General features: G+C 46.7%; 1 protein-coding gene across 1 annotated transcript in view; it reads left to right on the forward strand.

The window, feature by feature from the left end:
* Positions 1-9369: 9369 nt before the first annotated feature.
* Positions 9370-21806, forward strand: part of TEAD4 (TEA domain transcription factor 4) — a 78269-nt gene continuing 65832 nt past the window's right edge. Inside the window, exons 1-3 of the mRNA XM_070409535.1 lie at positions 9370-9458; positions 9878-9995; positions 19567-19807. Coding sequence (XP_070265636.1) covers positions 19765-19807 — 43 coding nt within the window. The 5' untranslated portion in view covers positions 9370-9458; positions 9878-9995; positions 19567-19764. The remainder of the gene's footprint in view (positions 9459-9877; positions 9996-19566; positions 19808-21806) is intronic.

Consider the following 21806-nt stretch of genomic DNA (forward strand, 5'->3'; position numbering starts at 1 on the left):
AAAAATAATTTATATAAAAATGAGGTGTCACCCTTCTTCTTTTCAAAGTCCCATCCATTACATAGTTCCTTCTGTCATGTTCTGTAATAATACATTTCATCACTTGGCAATAGTGGACTAATCTTCAAGGAAGCATCACTATAAGCTCTCATAGAGTCGGGCCAGTTTTATATACTTTAAAAAATATGTATGTTTTTAGAGATTTTAAAGAGAGAGAAAGGGCCCTGCCAGCATGGCTCAGTGGATGAGCATCAACCTATGAAGCAGGAGGTCATGGTTCAATTCCCAGTGAGGGCACATGCCTGGGTTGTGGGCTCAATCCCCAGTGTGGGGCGTGCAGGAGGCAGCTGATCAATAACTCATCATTGATGTCTCTATCTCCCTCTCCCTTTCTCTCTGAAATCAATAAAAATAGATTTTAAGGGGGGGGGGAGGGAGAGGGAGAGAGAGAGATAGAAACATCAATGAGAGAGAAACATCCACTGGCTGCCTCCTGCACGCTCCCCACTGAGGATTGAGCCTGCAACTTGGGCATGTGCCCTGACTGGTAATCGAACTGAGGACCTCTTGGATCATGGATCGATGCTCAACCACTGAACCACACCAGCTGGGCCAGTTTTATATACTTTTCAGTGACCAGGAATAATATCAATGATTATTGACATGAATGCTATCAGCAAATGTTATTTAAAAATCTAAAACAGGCCTGCAGAAGGTTCTTTTTGATCAGAAGTTTAGTGAATCATAAAAGCAGCTAGTATTTCCCGTGTGGTGTGGATCAGAGGTTAGCAGTGACTTAGAACAGGAGTTCATGGTTTGATTTCTGGTTAGGGCACATGCCTGGGTTGTGGGCTTGATCCCCAGTGTGGTGCGTGCAGGAGGCAGCCAATCGATGATTCTTCATCACTGATGTTTCTATCTCTTCCTCTCTGAAATCAATGAAAAAAAAAAAAAAAAAGGAACTAACATCAATTCGCTTCCTTTAGATTAGTGGTTGCCAACCTTTCGGGCCTCACGGACCACTGGTTGGCGACCACTGCTTTAGATAGCATTACAGGTGCAGAAATGAAGTGATAGGTCAACTGAGGCAAAATCCCCGGGTTCTTGCCCTTTTTCTGCCAGTGATTTGTTATATGCCTCTCCTCCTCTGTTAATTGAGAGAGTTTGAATTACATGATCTTCAGTTTTTGAATGCCATGGTTCTCCCCACTCATCCTGGCAATGGTCTGCAATTTCCATAAATGTGTTTTGACTTGATCTCTGGTTACCTTCTGGACAGCTACAAGTTGTTCATGGCTGAAGATACTGCTCGGGGCAGAATGTACAGACCTTAGGAAAAGACCACGGGTGCTTGAGCTAAGGAACCAGAGGGGAGATCCTGGAAAGGTGGGCGTGCACAGCGTGGGAGAAGTATAATCTGACGCTGAGGAAGTGCAGGACCTTAAAGCTGCTTTTCCCCAATCACTGGAGACACCTTGCTCCATGGAGGAAATCCTGGGATGCTGCAAGCTGCCCTTCTCCTCAGCGTCAGCTCCCCTCTGGATAGAATGGCTCCTACCTGTGTACTCATGTCATATGTCTGATGTCTACTTCTTTCCAGTCTATAGTCTTCTTTTAAATTTCCTCATGTGGACCCCAGCTAAGGGCTTACCAAAGACTGACCAGATTCCGTCCACCCCTCATAACACGTTTCTTGACCAATTGCATGTTGGATTGTTTTGTCTCCTCTTCCTACTTGGGTTTCCTCGTTATCATAGTCATTGTATATTCTCTACAAGTCTTAGTCTTCTGTTGGGGTCCAGCCCCATCAGGTCCAGGGGTTCCCAAAGGTGTGGACGGAGTCGGCGAAGAAGGAATGACACAGAGGCAGCGTTCAGGTGATCATCATAGCTAGGTTCTCTTGCCTAGTTCTAGCCAGGATCTCCAGCCAGGTTCTATATTTTATTGTCTTGTTACATCTGTATTTATACCAGTTGATTTTAATCCTGTCAATTTCTATTCCAAAGGTTAGGGCGTTTCTTATCTCCATTCCAGGGAGTAAAGATTATGTAGCTTAAGGGTGATTGTTTGTAGTTAAAGTGATTAACTACCCGCCTGGCATTTAGTTAAGGAGTTTTATTCCCTCCCTAACTTCAGGGAAAAATCCCTACCTGGGGAAACAACCTTTCTCAGAGAGGTGACCTTGGTTAAAACACATAGCACCAAGAAGATGAGCAAACATATTAAGAACAGTATGCCATATACACCAGGTCCCTTGAAACATGCTGTGCAGATGTTTCTTCCCTGCAGCAACTGTGTCAAGCAGCAAGGATGGACTGGCTTCCGGCAGTCTTCTTTATAGACCAACACATAATTCCTCTCCACAAAAAAGGATTCACAGTAAATGCAGGATTTGCCATTGATGCTGTCAGAACTTTAGGCAAGCCGTAATTATGCCACAGATGGTTTCTTGGCGCCACCTACTGACCAAGGATGCACATTACAAATGTATTAAAATGAATAGCACCGATTCTGCAACCCAACGAGGGAGTCAGCAAGGAAGAGTTCAGGGTGACTTCAACGACTGGACCTTATAATGTTCCCACTAGAGTTGTGCTATGGCATGACTCTTTTCTGAAGGACTGAGACATTAATATTTCTGAAGTATAGAAACCAGTTGAGGTGGTCCAGGTAAAATGCCTGGGATCTGGCACATAGTAAGCATTTGGTATAGGATGGTGGCAAATATTATCATGTTTATTCATGTTCTTTTAAAATAAAACAGTGCATCACAGTTGATTTTTTTAGCCATCCAGTTATAGTTTGTAAATGCTCATAAAACAATTTTAGATGGTTTTCCAGGGACTATTGTGAGAAGAATGGAAAACATTTTTTTCCTAGGTAATTAAATATCCATGTTCTAGTCTCAGTCCTGATCCTACCCTACATTCCTTACTTTGTAACCATCTCTCCGTTTCTACTTGAAGGAACAGCCCAGGCCAAAATAGCCCTGATGTTAATGGAAGTTTTAAAAATATGAAATGGGTGTCTCTGACTTGTTCTGGCTCTGCCTAGTCTTTTGGTCCATCAGGCCCAAGTTCCTTTGCATGTTGCCTTTGGGCCTGGCCTCAGTGTTTTAACATGTAGTTCAGCACTATCTACTCAGGTTCTGTTTCTTATGATTTTCAAGGACTCCGACTGTAATAATTCAGTAGTTCTCTCTCCTCTGTAGTCTTGGCGCAGGAAAGTTAGGAAGGAAGAATGGTCTGAGAGTAAAGGAGGGTGACAGGCAGGCGAGAGCTAGGAATTAGATCAAGATTTTTTAAAAATATATTTTATTGATTTTTTACAGAGAGGAAGGGAGAGAGAGAGAGTTAGAAACATCGATCAGCTGCCTCCTGCACATCTCCTATTGGGGATGTGCCCGCAACCCAGGTACACGCCCTTGACCAGAATCGAACCTGGGACCTTTCAGTCCGCAGGCTGACGCTCTATCCACTGAGCCAAACCGGTTTTGGCAGATCAAGATTTTTTAAAGTGGAGTCTAAATGCAATTTCTAGGGTACTAAGGCATGCTCAGGACAAAGTAACCAATGTAAAATAAAAATACTACTTTAAAAAAAGTCATGATTTTGCTTTTGGTCAATCTTACGTAGCAGATATATAGATATAAATTTTAAATAGTAATAAATTAAAAAAAAAAAGTTTAAAGACTAGCCCTGGCTGGTGTGGCTCAGTTGGTTAGAGCATCATCCCATCCACTGAGGGTCGTAGGTTTGATTCCTGGTTCAAATCCTGGTCAGGGCACATACCCAGGTTGTGGGTTCCATCCCCGATTGGGGTTCATTTGGGAGGCAACTAATCGATACTTCTCTCACATATCAATGTTTCTCTCTCCCTCTACCTCTTCTTTCCTCTCTCTCTAGAGTCAATGAAAAGCATATCCTCCGGTCCAGATTTAAAAAAAAAATTACTTGCCTGGCCGATGTGGCTCAATTTGTGGAGCATCATCTCCAGCACTGGGAGGTTGCCAGTTTGAATTCCAATCAGGGCACACACCCAGATTCCTGGCTCCATTCCCAGTAGGGGGCGTGCAAGAGGCAGCCGATTGATGATGTTTCTCCTCGATGTTTCTATCTCTCCCTCTAAATCAATAAAAACATTTTTTTAAAATATATTTTATTGATTTTTTACAGAGAGGAAGGGAGAGAGATAGAGAGCTAGAAACATCGATGAGAGAGAAACATCGATCAGCTGCCTCCTGCACATCTCCTACTGTGGATGTGCCTGCAACCCAGGTACATGCCCTTGACCAGAATCGAACCTGGGACCCTTCAGTCCGCAGACCGACGCTCTATCCACTGAGCCAAACTGGTTTCGGCTAAAAACATATTTTTAAAAAAACAACAAAGCAGTGCTCTAGAGGTTTGGCTCAGTGGATAGAGCGTCGGCCTGCAGACTCAAGGGTCCCAGGTTTGATTCCGGTCAAGGGCACATGCCGGTGTTGTGGGCTCAATCCCAGTGGGGGGGCGTGCAGGAGGTGGCCAATGATTTTCTCTCATCATTGATGTTTCTATCTCTATCCCTCTCCCTTTCTCTCTGAAATCAATAAAAATATATTTAAAACAACAACAAAGCAAACAAAGTTTAAAGACTATATAATTAAAGCCTTGTTCCCTATCTGTCCCTTCTTGTTTTCCTTGCCCTGTCCTACTCTTATAGTTAACCACTTTTAGTTTCTTTCTAGTGTATCTTTCCAGTTTCTTTATGCAAAAAATAAAAACGTATTTATAATTTCCCACCCTTTGTGCACAAAAGGTAGCATATTATATACTCTGTTCAGTAGCTTGCTTTTTCAGTTGATACATCCTGGAGATAATTCCCATGTCAATAAATGCAGCCCTTCCTCATACTTGCTTATCCTCCACAGTATTTCATTGTGGTAAGTTCCATAGTGGTTCTTGGTGTTTTTATTTATTGATTTTAGAGAGAGAGGAAAGGAGAAACATCAATTTCGTTCTACTTATTTATGTATTCATTAGTTGATTCTTTAAAAAAAATAATATTGCTACTTTAATATAGTATTGCTACTTTAAAAAAAAAATCCTCACCAAGGATATGTTTCTATTGATTCTAGACAGAGAGGAAGGAAAAAGAGAGAAACATTGATGTGAGAAATATCAATTGGTTGCCTCCCGAACGAACCCTGACCAGGGATCAAAACCGAAACCTGGGTATGTGCCCTGACCAGGAATTGAACTGGCAGCCTTTCGGTGATGATGCTCCAACTGAGCCACACAGGCCAGGGTTCATTGGTTGATTCTTACATGTGCCTCGACCTGAGATCAAACCTGTAACCTTGTCATATCAGGACAATACTCTAACCAACTGAGCTACGTGGCTAGGACACACCATAGTGTTTTGTTGTTTTAAATATATTTTTATTGATTTCAGAGAGGAAGGGAGAGGGAGAGAGAGATAGAAACATCAATGATGAGAGAGAATCATTGATTGGCTGCCTCCTGCACGCCCCCCATTGGGGATCAAGCCCGAAACCTGGGCATATGCCCTGACCGGGAATCGAACTGGTGACCTCTTGGTTCCTAGGTCGACGCTCTACCGCTGAGCTACACCTGGCTGGGCGCACCATAGTGTTTTTAACTAGTCCCCTATGCACGGATAATTTGCACATTAAGAAATTTTACCAACATGTTTTGAGTATATACAGTATTCCAGGGACCCATGTTATTTAATCTTTCTCACTCTTCATACTGAATAACTCCCATTTTACATTTGACATCTCCCACAGTCTGAAATTCTTTCTTTAGCTCTGCAAGTGTTATCTAACTACCTGCTCAACATCTCCACAGTTGGTTTATTAAAAAAAAAAAAAAGTTAATAGCTGTAAAGAATTATTTCATCACATAGATATGGTTGAATTTTTTTAAAATATATTTTTTATTGATTTTTTACAGAGAGGAAGGGAGAGGGAGAGAGAGTCAGAAACATTGATGAGAGAGAAACTCGATCAGCTGCCTCCTGTACACCCCCCACTGGGGATGTGCCCACAACCAAGGCACACGCCCCCAACCAGAATCGAACCTGGGACCCATCAGTCCGCAGGCCAACGCTCCATCCACTGAGCCAAACCGGTCAGGGTGATATGGTTGAATTTTTAAAAATGTTTTTAGTGATATTTTGAGAGAGAGCGAGAAAGAAACATTGACTGGCTGCCTCCTGCACAAGCCCACAACCTGGGCATGTGCAGGGAATCAAACTTGCAACGTCTTGGTACATGGGACGATGCTCAACCAAGTCACACCGGCCAGGGTATAGATGTGACTGAATTTGATTAACACAGTATCATATGGATATTTTGTGTAATTATGACCATAGAGGTTGGAAAAACAAAATTTATTAAAGAAATGCAAATTATATCAAACAACATAAGAATAATTAGTATGATTTTTGACTTTCATTTTGGAGTAGAGACAACACAGATACCCTCCCTACATCAAGAGGGGCTCTGACCACACCCACCTTTCTGCACCACTCCTCAGCAAGCCTGAGTGAGGACTAGGTGGTCTGGATCACTAGGAAGTAAGGGGGGTTGTGGACTATATGTTGTCAGTTGAGGGCAGCCATATGCATTTCTATTAGCTGGATCCAGAGAGATGAAATATTTCCACCAACAGATTCATTCCTGAGGGTCAAGGAATGAAAGTCCTGTCTATTAAATGTAAATACCCCTAGTAAGGGCAGGACATAAAAATCAGTATAAAATCGGTCAGACTTTCACCCTTCACAATTTCTACATCTAAGAACTTTCCTTTAGCCAGAGGGACCTTAACAACTTGGGAACATGCCACTTCTGAAAGCACAGAGCTCTCTGGAAGCCTGTAAGGGCATGGACCAGGAGGCTGAAGTCCTGAGGTCACACCATTGCAGCTAGGACCAGTTATAGTCTTGACAGTTAAAATTTGGGAATAATTCAGTCTGATCTCCAAATTTCCTCTCAGTAGTCTGTGCTGAAGTGACACTCAAAGGTTGTTCTGTCTCCACCCTAGGCTATGTCCTGCCTTCCCCTCAATTCTCTGAACCTGGCTGGACCCACCTACTACCTCACCCTGTTCTCCTTATTTGAATTGTCTCAGTTAATGGTACCACTAATAGTTCAGTTGTCAAAATTTAGTGATTTTTGTTTCTTCTCTCACCCTCACAGCCCACTTAGTCACCTGTTCTTGTTTATTTCACCTCTGGACTATTTCCTACACCCTTTCCCATATCAGCCTCAGGGCCACTGCCCGAGTTTAAGGCACCTGATTCTCCAATCCTGACACTGTTGCCGGAGGGGTCTTCCTGATGTTGGTACTGGTTATGTCACACCTGTGTGTAATGGGCCTTTTGATATCCACTCTTCAGCATGGAATCCAATGATCTTCACAACATGGCACCCACTTACTGTCACCTACTCTCCCCAGCACTTATTCTCTAGCCACACCAGTTTACAAGACTTCTCCTAACCACCCCTCTGTACCATACCTTTGTGGTTATTTTAGTCTTTTTTTTTTAATTTATTTTTAAATTTTTATTCATTTCTGAGAGAAGAAGGGAGAGGGATAGAAACACCAATGATGAGAGGGAATCATTGATCAGCTGCCTCCTGCATGCTCCCCACTGGGGATCCAACTGGAAACCTGGGTATGTGCCCTGACTGGGAATGGAACCATGACCTCCCAGTTCATAGTTCAACAATGAACCACTGTGCCGCACAGGCCAGGCAGTATTTCAGTCTTAATTTGGTAAATTCTCATTTATCCTTCAGGAGCTAGATCAATGTCCACTCCGTAACTTGAATTTCAGTGTTCCTTACTTTGGTTTTCCATTGAACTTTAGAATTCTCATCTTCCCACCTACACTGTGAACTTCTTGAGGACAGGGCAGGGACCTACCCCTGCACTTAGCATGGTGCTCAGTCAACAGACACTCAACAGATGATTATTATATTAAAGGGCTAATGCCTATACACTGTCCTGTATTGCAATCTTTTCATGTGTATGAGGTGTGGCCAGGTCCTCCTGTGACTCATTATTTAACAAGCATACCAGAATTTATATATGCTAATGAGAGCTGCTGCCTTCACTCTTCCTCCAGTGATGCTGTCATTGTTCAAAACATCTTTGGAATACCTCTTGTAGAAACAACTTTGGCATTTATAGCACTTTCTTTTCAATATCCTCTGTGATGGCATTTTTCATTTTTTTCAATATTTTTCATGTACTTACCTATCCCAGACACCAAGTTGGTGCTGGGTGAGAGATAAATCAGACATTTACTCAGCCTTCTGTTTGATGAGGGAGATAAGATCTGGACAACCATCGAAATTCAAAGCTAAGTGACAAGAGCCCAAAAAGGTTGGATTTGATTTTCGAAAAAGTCAAAAGTCCTTTGGTTTCACCCTCCCAACAAGGTGGACGACAGAGGTATGTGATAACACATTACTAAGTTTAAATCAAAGTGTTCGGAAGACTTCCAAACAGGAGCTCAGTGAGGTTGTAGCATCTCTCAAGATACTAAATTCTGCCGGTGCGTTTGTTTCACACCCAGACTCCCACGTTATGGCAGTGTTCTTCCCAGCTAAATGACAAGTTCTTCCTTCGAGGGTAGGTGCTGAGGTCTTACCATTCACTGTTTCCACAGCACCTGGTGGACACATAATACCTGTTGAATAAACAGTCACGGAGTTACTCCTTCTCCAAAGAGTGCGCACTCTTTGCAGGGACATCTCTGCAGATCGGCGAGGGACAGAAGAGAGAGACTGAAGGACTCATGCCGGGAGGGCACGCGGGGGCACTGGCCGCGGGCTGGGACTAGAGCCCGGAGTTCCTGCTTCCTGGTCCCCCGGAGTGAATGTCCCCGGTGGGAGCCGCGGGGAAGGAGCAGCCCTTCCTGCGCGCCCACAGCCCGCCCTGCCCCGGCCTTTCCGGGACTTGTGCGGAGGGATGTCGTCCGTAGCCGTGGAGGGTGGCCGGCTGCGAAGCCCGCGGCTAGTCGCGTAGACATGCCCGCTTCAGCTAAGGGGAAGGTTTTCAGCTCCCGTGACGGAGAGTCGGCCACTCCGCCCGGAGGGGCAGGAACCGGGGCTCGGGGAGGAGGGGAGTCGGGCCGAGGGATCAAAGGGAACGCTTGTGGGCGGGGAGCAGCGGGGGCCGGATCCAGAAACTGAGGTCAAAGTTGGGGGTCGGCGTCCCAGGGCCGCCAGCTCCGCGCCCTCCGCCCCGCTCCCGCCCCCGCCGGCCCGCGTCCCAGACTCCACCCCGAGGGGCCCGGGCCGCCACGCCCTCCAGCTCCCTCCTCAGCTGCGCGCATCTCGTACCAGCCCTCATTCCGCACATTCCAGGCTCCGTCCTTTCCAACTCCAGGCAGCGGGTGGGAGGGCCCGGAGCTCCGGCCCCGGCGCCTGCTGCCGGGCACCCCAGGTGAGTGCCCGGCCCGCCGCGCCCTGCCCCGGCCGCGCGCTCCGCTCGCCCCTTCCCGCCCCGGACTCCGGGCTCCCGCCGGCTCCGCAGCCGCGCTCCCCCGCTCCCTCGGCGGCCCGACCCCGCTCCTGCTCCCCGCACCCCGCCCCTCCCGGCCCCGGCCCGTTTCCCCGGCTCCCTTCCTCTGGGCCGTTGACTCACCGCTCTTGGCGTGGGGGTCTCCCGTGCTTCCCGGCAGTCCCGTTCTGGGAAAACTCCTCCCTCCGCGCCGCGTAGCTCCGCGAGCCGCTGGGTGGCGGCGAGCTGGGCTCGGGAGCGCCGGGGCGGCCCGGTCCGCGGCCCCGCCTTCCTCTCCGCCCAGCGGGGCGGCCTCCGGGCGGGGGCCGGGTCTCCGTGCTGACCCCCTCCCGTCCCCGCAGAGCCTGCGCCGCGCTCTCGGGAACTCGGCGGGGCCGCGGCTTCCAGAGTTGGCGCTCGGGACGGACTCCGTGGACCTGGCTTAGCGCAGCCGCCGCGCTTCCCCTCACTCTGGTACCGGTAAGGCGCGGGGAGGCGAGGGAGGGGCAGCCCTTCGCCTGCGTCGGGGCCAGGGGCGCGCGAGGCGCTCCGACCCGGACGGACTCGGGGGAGAGCGGGCACGTGGAGGCTCTGCAGACTGCAGGGTCGGGACGAGCTGCGAGGGGCACTGGGGAAAGGGGGCGTGGGGAGCCGGAAAGACCAGAGGCAGAACCGAGGACCCCGGCGCTGGAAGAGGCCCAGCACCCACGCCTCTTACCCTGCTGGGTCCTTTGGGAGGTAGGCGTGTTCGTTAAGTGCTCAGCGTTGGGAGAGCAAAGGGGACCGGTCTTGAGGTCCCTGCTCTGCAGGGCAGAGAAGCCTGTTGTGCCCCTGATGGGGACTGGAGGCTCCCGAGCCCCAAAGCAAACGTTTCTCGGTAACACCCTGACTGCGCACAGACGTGTGAAGGGTTCTGGTGAGCTCATGTGAAGTAGTCTGACTGCCCTGTCTCGGCTTTGCGTGTATGTGAGGCTGGTATCTGTTCCCACGAGTCCATCTGGCCTAGTAGGTGTATTTGTTTGAGTGTATTTCCACGTGAGAAAAGTGCTGTCTGTCTGAAAGTGTGAGTGTCTGAGGACTGTGTGTTTCTGAGTGTCTTTTTCTGCGAGGATGTCGGTTTGGGGCATGACTGGGCTTCCTCCCTGCGTCACTGTGGGCCAGAGACAGTGTCTCCGATTGTTGGAGCTTGTGGCCCCCAGGCACCACTCGCCTGGACCGGGCAGAGCTGGAAGGAAGCTGTCTTTCTGAGGGAGAGGGGGTTCTGTTCTTGCCTGAAACAGCAGAGAACAAGTTGGTAGAAGGCTAAAGCAAGTTGAGATCTTTGTCACTTGTTGATGGGGTGGGTTATTGATCATTAGGGTTGGGGGAGATTATGGGGAGGAGACCATTTGAATCTGGAGACTTGTATAGACAACACTTTTAAAGTTGGCCCCCAGGACAAAGAGGAATCCATGTATGCCAGCCACAGCTACTTTCTAGTGGTCCAGTTCTCCTTGGAGCTGCCCGTGCGGTCAAATGGATGAACCTTTAATTCTTTACAACTTTCTAGACCATCCGACACTTTCCTGTGGCAGCAAGGCGAATGACTGGCACATTTCCTGAATGCTGCAGGGCCCGCATAGGAGGGAAGGGCTGCCTTTGATTCCCTATTTGAGCAGTAGGAGACCCCCCCTGGGTGTCTCCGTTGACTCATCTCTTTCTGCTTTGCTTTCAGTTTTCTCTCCATTTGGAGTTTTGCTATCAGAAACGTTTTCAAGGAGTGAACTGGGCAGGGGAAGTGACATAGTATGTGGGGTGGGGATTAGGGTACACAGGCAGACCTGCCCTCAAGGGTTCTGCATTCCCACAACATGATGATATGGGCATATTTTTTAGGGTTTCTTGGAAGGAAGGAACAAGACTGCTCTCATTGGGATGGGAACTCTGGTCACTGCTCCTCCATGCACCCTGAGGATGCCAATGTTCTGGTGGGACCCTCCTCACTCTTACCTGGTTAGGCCAGGTGTGTGGCCGGGGCTTCAAGGGTGTCTGGTCTAAAGGCAGCATTGATAGTGTGGAAAGGGTACAGGTTTCATGGTCAGATATACCTGTGTACAATGCTGGCCATTACCTCACTATGTTTGAGACTCTCAGGTTGTTTTCTGATGAGTAATTTGGGAGGGGGTTAGTTGATAAATACCCAAAAAGTTTGTTGTGAAATTTCAGTGTTTGCAAAGTACCTAGCACAGTGCGTGGCATTTCCTAGGGACTCAGTAGCCAATGCTCCCCAACTTATTTCAGCATGGGACCTCATTTTTCCTGGGGACTTCTCTGAACATCCTTTGCTAGACCCTGCCCTGTTCGTTCATGTTTATTTAGCAAACCTGAATTGGGCGTTTACTATAGGTCAGGCCCTGTACCATGCTCTTCATCTTTAGAACCAGGATAGCTTGTGGGCCAGGTGCAGGTGGGGACAGGCTTTGTCACAGGGGACCACAGGGCCTCCAAGTCCTATGTTCTAATTCCAGTTTTGCCTTGACCGCAGGGTAAACCTGTTGAACATTATTGGGCACTCTAATTTCAGCATCTAGCTCCCTCATATTAAAGACAGGGAAACTGGCCTGGCAGTACTTGAGTGTCCACCTGTAAACCAGGAGGTCACTGTAAAATTCTGGTCAGAGCATGTGCCCGGGTTGTGGGCTTGGTCCCTGGTCGGGGTGTGTGCAAGAGGCAGCTGATCAGTGATTCTCTCATCATTGATGTTTCTTTCTCTTCCTCTTCCTTACTCTCTGAAATCAATAAAAATACATATTTTAAAAATAACAACAGGGAAACTGAGGCCCCTCGAGGGACAGTAACTTGCTTAAGCTTGCACAACCAATAAGTTGCAGACCTGGGACTTGAACCTACTGTTTTCACTTTGCATTCTGTCTCTTGCTCTGTGGATCCCAATGTTCAGACCCCCTGTTCACCTTCATCTAACAGGGGTGGAGGCTGTAACAGTTTGACTTGGGTGATGTCTGTCATCTTGTGGCTCAGGTAAGGTTGTTAGGAGGCAGAAATACTCGTCTCCGAACCAGCAAAAAGCACAGAACTGTGGAATCTGAGAATGCCACCTCTGGAAGGGATCCTTAAGAGGTCTTTAAAACGCACCCTCTATTCTCCTTGCTGGTCTGTACATGACTCAGCCAGGTGGAGAAGGTCTCTATCTTTCTAAGGTCTCCTGGGATGCAGATTATCACAGTCTCCTATGGTTTCCATTCTGGAGTCTTGTGCTAGTGACTGTCACAGAGCAATACCTTTTGCCTAATCTGTGGCTTTCCTTCTCCGGTGGAGGTGGAGGACATGGGCCATCACTTTGCTCCGCTGACTTTCCTGTTGTTCTGGTCAGTCCCGGGAAATTCAGGGCTTGTGGAGATGGCTCTACCTAGTCTGTCTTCCTTTGCTCTCCATGACCCTTTGTTGGCAGGGGTTGGGAGGAGAGCTCCCTTTAAAGCTCTGAAATTGGAGCTGAACAGCTGCTCTCCGACCCCCCTCCCCCCCTTGCTTTAATCGCTCTGGGGCCCAGGTGGAGGTGGGGGCAGGGCTTTGTCCCTGGCAGCACAGTCTCCAGTTCCTATGTTTTATTTTATTTTATTTATTTAAAAAATGTTTTTTCTTAATCCTCACCTGAGGATATTTTTTTCATTGATTTTTTTTTACAGAGTGGAAGGGAGAGAGGGTGGGTGGGAGGAAGGGAAGGAGGAAGAGAGGAAGGGAAGGAGGCAGGGAGGGAGGCAGGGAGAGAGGGAGGGAGGAAAAAAAAGGGATAGAGACAGAGACATAAAGAGATAAATAGATGATAGATAGATAGATAGATAGATAGATAGAAACAAATGTTAATGTGGGAGAGACACATCGATCATCGATAGGTTGCCATCCACACGAGCCCTGAATTGGGACCAGGGATTGAACCTGTAACCCAGGTACATGCCCTTGACCAGGAATTGAACTTGTGACCCTGAATGGGCCCACGCTTCAACCACTGAGCAACACCAGCCAGGGCACCAACTTCTGTGTTTTAATTCCAGCTTTGCCTTGACCTCTTCTGAAAGGACAGTTCTTCCCTTACTTTTGGGTTTTCCATTTAGATGTTGGGGAGATTCTAATCACCTGTGTGACATGGTCCTGGAGCCTTAGCTGGTAGCGACTGGATCTTTGGAAACTTTCCCACTAAAACTCCAGTCCCTAAGATCTGTGCCCACCTCTCCTGCCTTTAATACTGGCAGGCTCACGGAAAGGCAAGAGGATGGGCCTGGCTCCCTGTGGTGTGGGCCAGCTCCTTGGCGGTGCTGAGGGTAGGCGGGCCCCCATGGGTGGGAACGCAGCTTCCTTTGACCCAAACTTCATGGGAACAATAGACTTCAGAGGAGTCACCAGGGGCAGGAAATGGGAGCTGTGCTAAGGCTGGGTGACCCTCCTGGGGGATGGGATTGCATATCCGGCCGAAAGGAAGGACAGGGTGTTGGGATCAGTGCAAAGGGCACTGGGGAGGGGCTGATGACACATAGGGTGGGCCTCTCCTCTGAAGGGGGCTGTTGACTCAGTGAAACCTGAGCTGCTTAGAGTCCATTATTTGGCGGGAGCATTCTGCTCTGCGTCTCACTAACAAAGGCTTTGTGTGTGATACCTGACAGCCTCGCTGCTGCCCAGCTCACCCCTGCCAGAGCCAGGTCTTCCCCTTCCCTTCAAGCCCCTTGAGACGACTGCGTGAATCTTTCTGACCGGATTAAAGGCTACTTTTGTTTCTTCCTGGATGATCTCCATCTTGGCGTTGAGCCTTGAGTAATAGTTGACTGGGGAGGCAATTTGTGGAGTGGGCAGAGCTCTGGGTGGGGAAGCAACAGGCCTGGATCAGCTGGACAACATAAAGGGATTTTTTCTTCTTTTTTTTTCTTTTTTTAGGCACAGGCAGAGCAAGAAGACACAAGACAGTCAGGGGGAGATTCCTGCTTGAGGCAGGTGGTGGAATGTTCTGGGAGGCAGTCTCTTATCTTGCCTTGATCTTTGTGAGGGTAGAACAGACTTTGTGAGAAGGTTAAGGAGGACTGTGGGAGGAAAGAGGATCAGACCACACTGAGTTGCTTTTGCTTTTCTTTTTTTTTTTTAAGGGGTTTTTAAAAAAAATATATTTTATTGATTTTTTTACAGAGAGGAGGGGAAAGGGATAGACAGTTAGAAACATCGATGAGAGAGAAACACCGATCAGCTGCCTCCTGCACACTCCCTCCTGGGTATGTGCCCGCAACCAAGGTATATGCCCTTGACCGGAATCGAACCTGGGACCCTTGAGTCCGCAGGCCGACGCTCTATCCACTGAGCCAAACCGGTTAGGGCAACTTTTGCTTTTCTTGAGTTCTGGTTGCCAGACTCTTACAGGTCAGGTTTTGGGGTCCTGAGAAGCTGTATGAGTGACCACGGAATCACTCCAGGGTCTGGGCGGAGATAAGAGTGGCCAAATAACAAATGCCGCCCTCATTTATTTCTTCAATGTAGCAAGATGGGGATTCTGGAAGTGTCAGGCTGTTAGGCTTCTTGTTGGTCCCCCAAATTCCAGGCCAGATATTTGAACAAAAAAAATCTAAGGGGACTTCAAAATGAAGTTGAGGTAACTAATAGCCACCACATGTTCACTCTGTCAAGTCTTGGAAAATAATATAGTTTGGGTGGAGGAATGTTCAGTAAGAACTTTGAGTCTAATGATTTCTTGGGTTTGAGAGAAGTAAGTATGATCTGGCTGATACAGCAGTACGATGGGTTGGTACCTGGTTGAAAGGTTATCCTGGGTACTGAATGGAGCTCACGTCACCCTGCGGGGAGGTCTCCAGCAATATGTCTCAGAGCTGTCTTCTCTCGTCCTCTATAGATTCTGTGGGTGTTTAAGGCAGCAAGCAGGATTCTAAATCATCTTAATTGACTAGAATGCAGAAATTAAGCAGAAATATGAAATTAAAAAACATTTTGTCTGTTAAAGCTCATACATGCTCATTGTAGAAAGCCTTTATAAGTTAAAGGAGAAATAAAATGGTGCATAGTACCACAACTTAGGGATGAGCACAGTTAGTATTTTGGTATAGGTCTCTCCAGTTTTGTGTTCATGTAAACTATATATTTTAAATAATTGCAATTATACTCCTTTCTTCCTACTGAATACTATATAGTGAGCAATATCCCATGTCATAAAAATCACTTAAAACCATAATTGTCAGGGTCTGAATAAGATTACATTATATGAATGCCCCTTAATTTTTAAAATTTATCTTTTAACACAAACCTGGCACAGACTAAGTGCATTCTCTGTTTCTTTTTTCAGAGAGATGAAGGGAGAGGGGGAGAGAGATAGAAACATTAAGGATTAGAGAGAATCATTGATTGGCTGCCTCCTGTACGCCCCCCAACTGGGGATCGAGTCCACAACCCAGGCATGTGCCGTGGCTGGGAAGTGAACTGTGACTTCCTGGTTCATGGGTCAATGCTCAACCACCGAGCCACACTTGGCCAGGCAGAATGCCCCTTAATTTATTTAACTGTACCCTACTGCACTTTCAAAAATTGTTTTCGACTTTTAGCCATTGAAAATTACTTGCTATCTAGCAATGTGAACAGGTATACTTTCCTCAAGATAAAATCTAATAGATTTAAGTGTAAAATCCTGCATTTAAGTTCAAAACATCAATTATATAAGTATAGAATAGGAACTATCAATTCTTGTGGTGAAAACATATTTGGGCTTTCATTTGACAAAGGAAGGGGAAGGGAAATGAGCATTTATGAAGTGCCTACTAGGTACCAGGTGTTATTCTAGACATTTTTGCCTACATCATCTCCTTTAATCTTTGTGAGGTAGGGTTCGTTTTCTGTTTGTTTTTTTTTGTTTGTTTTTTTTATTAAATTTTTATTGTTCAGATTACATTTGTTCCTCTTCCCCCCCCCCCATAACTCCCCTCCTTCCAGTTCCCACCCCACCCTCCGCCCTCACTCCCCACCCACTGTCCTCATCCATAGGTGCACGATTTTTGTCCAGCCTCTTCCCGAATCTCCCATTCCCCTTCCCCCCCCCCAAGAATAGTCAGTCCATTCCCTTTCTATGTCCCTGATTCATTATAATCACCAGTTCATTCTGTACATCAGATTGTTTATTCACTTGATTCTTAGATTCACTTGTTGATAGATGCATGTTTGTTGTTCACAATTTGTATCTTTACCTTTTTCTTCTTCCTCTTCTTAAAGGATACCTTTCAGCATTTCGTATAATACTGGTTTAGTGGTGATGAACTCCTTTAGCTTTTCCTTGTCTGTGAAGCTCTTTATCTGACCTTCAATTCTGAATGATAGCTTTGCTGGATAAAGTAATCTTGGTTGTAGGTTCTTGGTATTCAGCACTTTGAATATTTCTTGCCATTCCCTTCTGGCCTGCAAAGTTTCTATTGAGAAATCAGCTGACAGTCGTATGGGTAGTCCCTTGTAGGTAATTGAGTCTCTTTCTCTTGCTGCTTTTAAGATTCTCTCTTTGTCTTTTGCTCTTGGCATTTTAATGATGATGTGTCTTGGTGTGGTCCTCTTTGGATTCCTTTTGTTTGGGGTTCTCTGCGCTTCTTGGACCTGTAAGTCCATTTCTTTCACCAGGTGGGGGAAGTTTTCTGCTATTATTTCTTCAAATAGGTTTTCAATATCTTGCTGTCTTTCATCTTCTGGCACCCCTATTATTCTGATGTTGGTACGCTTGAAACTGTCCCAGAGGCTCCTTACACTATCTTCACACTTTTGGATTCTTTTTTCATTTTGCTTTTCCAGTTGGGTGTTTTTTGTCAAATCTTTGGTTTGATTCTTGTGCTCCTCTGGTCTGCTATTGGGTATAATATTCTTTATTTCAGTCCGTGTATGCTTACTTTCTAATTTCTTTATCGTAGCATCGAGGGTCTCATTAATTTTTGTGAGGCTCTCCACAAGTTTATTGCAAGCCCTCAAAATTGCGATTCTTAGCTCCATATCCTCCATTTCTGTCATGTTTTTTTGTCTCCGCATCTTTTATGCTTTCTTGGTGCAACCCCTTGTGGTCTTTGTGCGCAGTCTTGTTCTAGCCAAGCCTTAATTGTTGTAGTTAATACTAGAGGGATTTGACCACCAGGCCGACTGGCTGTAGGAATCAGCTGTGTGGAAAACTTCAATCCTCTGGGGAGGCGCTAGTCCAGCCTTTGCCTGTGGCGATCGGCAAATGGCTCTGCGCAGGGCCTGGGCGGGGCGGGCTCAACAGGGCGGGGGGAGGGAGCAGCTATGGCTGCTCTCAGTCCGTCTCCAGGGGCTCTGCCTCTCTGTCCCCGCAACCGCTGCAAACCTCGGAGGGACCGTAGCCAGACAGTCCCGCTTCTCCCGTTTGAGTCTGGGTCCCTAGAGACTCGCCCAGATCTGTAGCCCAGAGTCTGAGACTCACTCCTGATTGAAAACGACAACCACGCCCTCAGCCACCAGCCCGCTTTGCGCGCACCGCAGCACCACCGTACCTTTAAATTTTCCACACTGCGCCTCCTCTAAGCCTCGTAATGCTGTTGTTTTTCCTTCTAGTTGAAGAGTCTCTTCTCAGCCAGCCTTCCTGTGGTTCTGGGTGATGTCCGTTCCGTCTTTTAGTTGTATTTTTGAAGTGGTTGTTCAAGGCAGCAAACTCTGGTGTTTACCTATGCCGCCATCTTGGTTTCTTCTGTTTGTTTTGTTTTTTAACCGTTACTGTACAGAAGAGGAGAAAAGTTACACAGAGATTAATGCTTGGGTTGGAGTTTGAACCCAGGTCGATCTGAGTCTTCGCACTGCCCCTTAAACCGAGTCTGTGTGCCTAGTGGTGTGGTGGGATTTGTGTCAAGGAAAACCTTAGTCCACTAAGCTCTGTGCTGCTCGGGCCACCTTGGGAGTCACCTCTGCTTTTGGAGGGTGGATACGCCCTGACCTGTTAAGTATGCAGCTTGCTGGTGTTGTGAGTGTCTTAGCAGAGGGCAGATGAGGATTGGACCCGTCCCGTCATCAGGGTGTGTTGTTTCTCATTTCCAGAAGGCGGGCCCTCTTTGCAGGAGGAGTACGTCAGCTCCATCTGCTCTAAGTCAGTTTCACTACGTAGTACCACCTAGAACTACATAGAATTTCATTACCTGGAACTCGTTAGGGATGCTTTGGAGGTCTCTGCACTGGGTGGGAAATTGGACAAGATGACATCTAGGTCATCCATGTGGTTCTGGGCCTCAGTTTCTCCACATGCAGCAAGTGGGGATTGTACTAGGCAATGGGGGAGGTATTTTCCCACTTTGGCATTCTGGGATTCCTGATGGAGGCAAGGCTGAGAGATGTAGGGGTGGGGTGGGGCAGGGTCCAGGCAGTTAGAGGAGACAGAAAGGGGAAATGTGGGAGTTACTGCCTGGCTCCCCATCATCTTTGTACCAGCTGCATGAACAGGTGTTAGGGACAGGCTGCACCCTGAGGCGGGGGCAGGGGAAGATGACTCCAGCATGGAGTGGTGGCTGCAAGCTCAGACTCCAGACCTGTGCTGTCCAATAGAGATATGGCATAAGCCAGATAGATCATTTTAAGTCATCTAGGGGCCACATTTAAGAAGTAAAGAAAGTGGTAAAATGAATTTTAATAATGTGTTTTATTAAACTACTATGCCTAAAATATTTTTAAACGTATAATCAATACTTTAAAACAATTGAGATAGTTCACCTTTTTTTTTTCATACAAAGTGTTAGAAATCTAGCATGTATTCTTTTACACTTTAATAGCACATCTCAATTTGAATTAGACACTTTTCACGTGCTCAGTAGCCACGAGGAGCTAGTGGCTAAGTTTGGACAGGATAGTTTTGGAGCAAGTTATCTAACTGCAATGTGTCTTATTTTCTCCTCTGCAAAATGTGCATGATAATATTAGTAGAACCAACCTCATGTGGTTGATGTGAAGATTAAACTGGTTATTGTTTATAAAGTGCTTAGTTTTTTGCCTGGCAAATACTAACCACTGTATAAGTTTTTATCAAATAAATCACTTACAGATGGTCCTTAAGCCCTGGACAAGCTAGAATTTATAAAGAGAGGCTGGAGACGTGCTTGGAAAAACCCAGTCACAGAGTGGTCCTGTGGTGTTGCCGGTTCACTGTGCCTGTGCCTGGGAGTTCTACATAATGGACTTGTCTCAGAGCAGATGGACCTGACCTGCTATTGCTGCGAAGAGGGCCTTCTGGGAGTGAGAAATGACACACCCTGATGACAAGAGAGGCTCCAGTCCTTCAACAGGTGCGCGCCCAACATCTTTCTGCTTGGGGCTTGGAATGGTGCTAGGTGGCATGGAGGAAGCAAAAGCGTCTTCAGAAATGTTCCATCGTGAGTTGAATGGCCTCATGTTGGAAGGGAGCAGAGGTCACTTCCACTATTTGAAGGTTTAGGCAGTATTTGTGCTGCTTGTTCAGGAGAAGTACCAGTGGCTACCAGTGGGTAGATTGGAGCTGGGCCCTCTGGGCAGAATAAGGAGGACTTTTTAAAAATGTAATTTTAAATTTACATAGGGCAAAGTACCACTCAGAGCACTGCCAGCCCAGCACTGCCAGCCCAATGGTCTTGGCATCAGCCCCCTCCGCTTGCACCTGGCCTCAGCCAATCCATTGTGGTCTCAGAGCACCCACTGTGTGCCTGGACTGTGCCAGGTGCAGTGTGGGGAATGTGGAGGGAAGACCTGGTCCCTGTCCTCAACGAGCTTGTGATCCAGCAGGGGAGACAGACTGAAAGCAAACACTGACAGCCTGTAAGATGAAAGAAGGGCTAATTAGAGGCACAAACAAGGGGGTGCCTGGTAAAGATGATTCATTCCGATGCAGCTGGGAGGAGTCAGGGAAGACTTCACAGAGGAGGAGGCACTTGAGCAAGCTTTGTGGGATGGGTAAGGTTTTCTTTTTAACTTTTTTTTATTTATAGTAACATTTTATTGTGTGGCTTTTAAAATTTTCTTTATTGATTACAGAGAGGAAGGGAGAGATAGAAACATCAATGATGAGAGAGAATCATTGATTAGCTGTCTCCTGCACACCCCACAGGCACATGCCCTGACTGGGAATCAAACCTTGAACTCTTGGTTCATAGGTCGATGCTCAACCACTTACTGGTAGCTACGCTGGCCGGGCAGGGATGGGTAGGGTTTTGACTGCGCTGTGTATAAACAAGAAAGGGACAGAGGAAGAGAGGATGGAAGAGAGGACTAAACCTGGGAAGACAGAAAAAAATAGTGATTTCAGGGCTATAGTCATGGAGATAACTGGTCTTTATGGAAGAGATAGATTGCAGCTGGGCTCTGGGCAGAATAAGGAGGACTTTTTAAAAATTTAATTTTAAATTTACATACGGCAAAATTTACTCTGTGGTGCACAGTTCTGTGGATTTAGACAAATATATATAATTGGGTATTCACCGCCACAGTCAAGAGGCAGAACTTTTGTCTCCTCAAACAGTGCCCTCCCGTGCTGCCCCTCTAGGACCCTTCCCCCAAGCCCATCCCCTGACAACTCTGCACTCCTGTAATTGTGCCTTTTCAAGAATGTCAGATGGACTCCTATGGTATGTAGCTTTTGAGCCTGCTTCTTTCACTCAGCATAATGGTTTGAGATCCATCCAAGTTGTGCGTATCAAGAATTCATTCCTTTCTCTTGCTGAGCAGTATTCCATTGTGTGGATGGATGCACCAAAGTGTGTTCATCCGTTCACCCATTAAAGGACTTTTGGGTTGTTCCTAGCCTTTATCCATTATGAGTAAAGCTACTGTCAACATTCATGTCCAGGTTTTTGTGTGAACACAGGCCTTCATTTCTCTTGGAGCGGGAATATTTGGGAGTGGTATTCCATATGGTACGTGTGTGTTTAATGTTTTAAGAAAACACCAAACTGTGCCCAAAGTACACCAGTTTGCATTCCTACCAGCAAAGCATGAGCATTCCTTTGCTCCATATCTTCAACAGCACTTGGTGTATCAGGCTTCTTTTTGTTTTTGCCATTCGAATGGTGTGTAGTGAAATCTCATGGTGGTTTTAATTTGCATTTCTTTACTGACTAATGATGTTGAACATATTTTCAGGTGCTTGCCATTCATATAACATCTTTGGAGAAGTGTCAATCCAAATCTTTTGTCTACGTTTTGACTTATTTAATATTTTGCATGTAAATCAGATGTGTGATTTACACATTAAAAAAAAATGTTTGGAGAAAACTCATTTAGGGAGAAAAATCTCCAAAAGAAGATGATGTGTAT

This window comes from Myotis yumanensis, unplaced genomic scaffold, assembly GCF_028538775.1.
Source record: "Myotis yumanensis isolate MYYU_CA2020_CCGP unplaced genomic scaffold, mMyoYum1.0.hap1 SCAF_3, whole genome shotgun sequence".
In the NCBI taxonomy this organism is placed as follows: Eukaryota; Metazoa; Chordata; class Mammalia; order Chiroptera; family Vespertilionidae; genus Myotis; species Myotis yumanensis.